At 43.1% G+C, this 2,909-nt stretch overlaps 1 protein-coding gene across 1 annotated transcript in view; it reads left to right on the forward strand.

Moving 5' to 3' along the window:
• The window catches only part of KLF3 (Kruppel-like factor 3 (basic)), a 21,132-nt gene that overhangs the window by 14,199 nt on the left and 4,024 nt on the right, over positions 1-2,909 (forward strand). The window contains exon 4 of the mRNA XM_010073844.1: positions 543-693. Coding sequence (XP_010072146.1) covers positions 543-693 — 151 coding nt within the window. The remainder of the gene's footprint in view (positions 1-542; positions 694-2,909) is intronic.

Here is a 2,909-nt window from a genome sequence, read left to right on the forward strand (position 1 = left end):
TCTAGTCTAAATCTACCCTCTTTCAGCTTATACCCATTACCCCTTGTCCTCTCCCTACACTCCCTGATACAGAGTGCCTCCCTATCTCTCCTGTAGGCCCCCTTCAGGTACTGGAAGGCTGCTATTAAGTCTCCTCGGAGCCTTCTTTTCTCCAGGCTAAACAATCCCCAACTCTTTCAGCCTGTCCTCATAGGGGAGGTGCTCCAGCCCTCTGATTAATTTTGTGGCTCTCCTCTGGACTCTCTCCAACAGGTCCAGGTCTTTTTTTATGTTGGGGGCCCCACATCTGAACACAGTACTCGAGGTGGGGTCTCACGAGAGCAGAGTAGAGGGGGGGAATCAGATGAATAGAATTGTTTTGAATCATAGCTCATCAGGAGGTAGACTAAAACTGGAAGATTTTGTATTTTAGCATAAAGTGTTGCACTACATATAGAGGTAGGGGATTTCCTTTGTTTTGATGATAGATTTTTACGTATATTTATTGCCATAACATATTTTTTGAATATGTTGCCTTCCCTCTTCTACCCTCCCCCATACAGTGCCTGTCATTGAGTCTTACGAGAAGCCTGCCCTGAAGAAAACAATCAAAGTAGAGCCAGGAAGTGAACCACCGAAGACTGATTTCTATCCTGAACAAATGTCACCTCCAGTGATGACCTCATTGTCTCCCCAGCAAGTAATGTTGCAAGAGTAAGTAGCTAACAGTAGTCCCAAGATCAGCAGAAGAATGAAAAGCTGGTCATTGCAGCAGTTACCAATTTTGAGGAGTGGGAGGGAGTGGAGTGTTGCTGTGCTTTAGAACGTGATAAAATACAGAAAAACATCCTTCCCCCACAGTGCTGCTGTGAAATGATTTCAACTTTTTTTTCCCCTCTCTTTAGCTATACAAGTGTTGATACGTATGTATACATCACAACCACATAGATCTACCATTTATGTAATTAATTTCTAAAGTAATGTTAGTCCCAGTCCTACAATTGACTGAAAGTAGGACTCCCAATAAGCCAGTCATACCTGTTTATGTAAAACCAGCAGCAAACTGGAAGGATACTGTAAAGACATTTCATACTGATCTCTGTATTTATGTTACCTAAAAACACCTTTTTTGAAAAAGATTGTTGTGACTTTATTTTCTTGGAGGACCTCTTTATCTTTTAAAAAATTGTGTCTGCTTGGTGGAAAGAACTGCCTCAGGCCTACAAGTTCTGTATATATCCAGTGAAATTCCATGTTTACCTGAGGCCATTGTTCCATGGGTGGGTTTTTTGGCAGCTCAAGTAGTTCCTGAAGCTCGCTCTCCTCCCAGCAACCTGTTTCCACCCCAGTACCAACTCATTGTGCTGGTACAGCTGTGACTGGGGCCACTGCATGAACTGGATCTCAGATCTAATAGGGTTTAAAACAGTCCTGTTTGCAGAAGGGAGACCAAGGGCTAGAAAGAAGAACTGAGGTCTGGGGCAGAAACTTTTTAATTGGAAATACTAAAAATTTCTCAGGAAGTACCTGAGGAGCCGTGGGCACCCTTCCATTTCCAATTTTCCTACGGAAAATTCTGTCACTCTACCAAAATCATGGCATGTCCCAGAGCCTGACTCATCCTATAGCAGACAGTGCTCTGGGCAGGCATGCAGGCTACTGGCATGTCTCTGGCAGAAGCTGAAGTTGGGAACTGAGCTGGGCTCATGGTACATGACCTCAGAATCCATTTCTGCCCTTTGTTCCTGCTCACTGTGGCCCCTGGAGCAGTTGTATGAAACCTCACCTCCTAGAGTGGGGAAAAAGGGCTACAAGCCAGGCTTCCAACGGCAGTGTGTGAGTGCAGGGTGATTCAGAAAGGGAGAGAAAGCATGGGACAGGTGGTCTTCTGCATTTCCTTCAGAAGGCAGCCTCTTCCTCCTGCTCATGACCACTCCCAGGTGAGAAGGCACACTGTGGCTCCAGGGCTAACTACATTCTGCACAGCCTTCTTGTGGGCACCCCTCTTCATTTTCGAGTCTGTAACCAGCTGAGATTCAGCTTCTAGACTAATTGCTCTTTGCAGTTAACTAGCTGCCAACTAGCTTTTATAGACTGTATGCTGTTTATTTAAAAATAACCTTACATGTTTTATTCTAATAAACATATAAGAAACATATAATAAGATAGTGAACATCCATGTTTACTAGGTGGTTACTTATCCTCCATAATGGACTTGCCACACAAGGGAGTCAGGTCGGTGTGTACTTGGAACTAACTTCTGCTAGGTCAGGAATCTCAAGTGGTTCAGCTTCTCTTCTTTGTTAGGCCTCTTTAAAGAGCAAACCAGTGGGTGCTGTTCCTGGCTGATACCACACCCTTCCTCCAGGGCTGAGACTTCTGCAGACTTGTCACATGCATTAATGATTTGCATTAATTATTTCCCGATGAGTCTGATTTCCACAGGAAACCCATCCGCTGAGCAAAGAATATAAAATTTGGTATAACGTGTAGGTAGTGTTGTTACAAAAAACATTTGAATCCATGTTTCCAAAGCATCTCCTCTGCTTGCCTGACCTCACATTGTAATGGCTTAAATTGCTTCCTCGCTATCCTGTAGTGCTGCAGTTCCTGCTCATTCCTAATGTTCACATTCTGCTGTATCCACAACAGGAAGTTTGTCAATGGTAGTTTTTATCTAAATACATAGACAAATCACACAAGTTATGAGAGACCTAGACCTTCATAAAATTTCCTGTTGTCTCAGAGCTTCATCAGCATATCTCTGCATTATGAGATATAGTTAGGCAATGATTTTTTAATCATTTTTCATAGGTTCCAACTGGACTATTCAGACACATGAGCTACATTAAAGGGGCATAAGACACCTTCAGTCTCACTTTTAAGTGAGTGATTTTGCTTTTGTGTTAGTTTTTGGCATACACATTATA

The sequence above is a fragment of the Pterocles gutturalis genome, unplaced genomic scaffold (assembly GCF_000699245.1).
Source record: "Pterocles gutturalis isolate BGI_N339 unplaced genomic scaffold, ASM69924v1 scaffold24146, whole genome shotgun sequence".
In the NCBI taxonomy this organism is placed as follows: Eukaryota; Metazoa; Chordata; class Aves; order Pterocliformes; family Pteroclidae; genus Pterocles; species Pterocles gutturalis.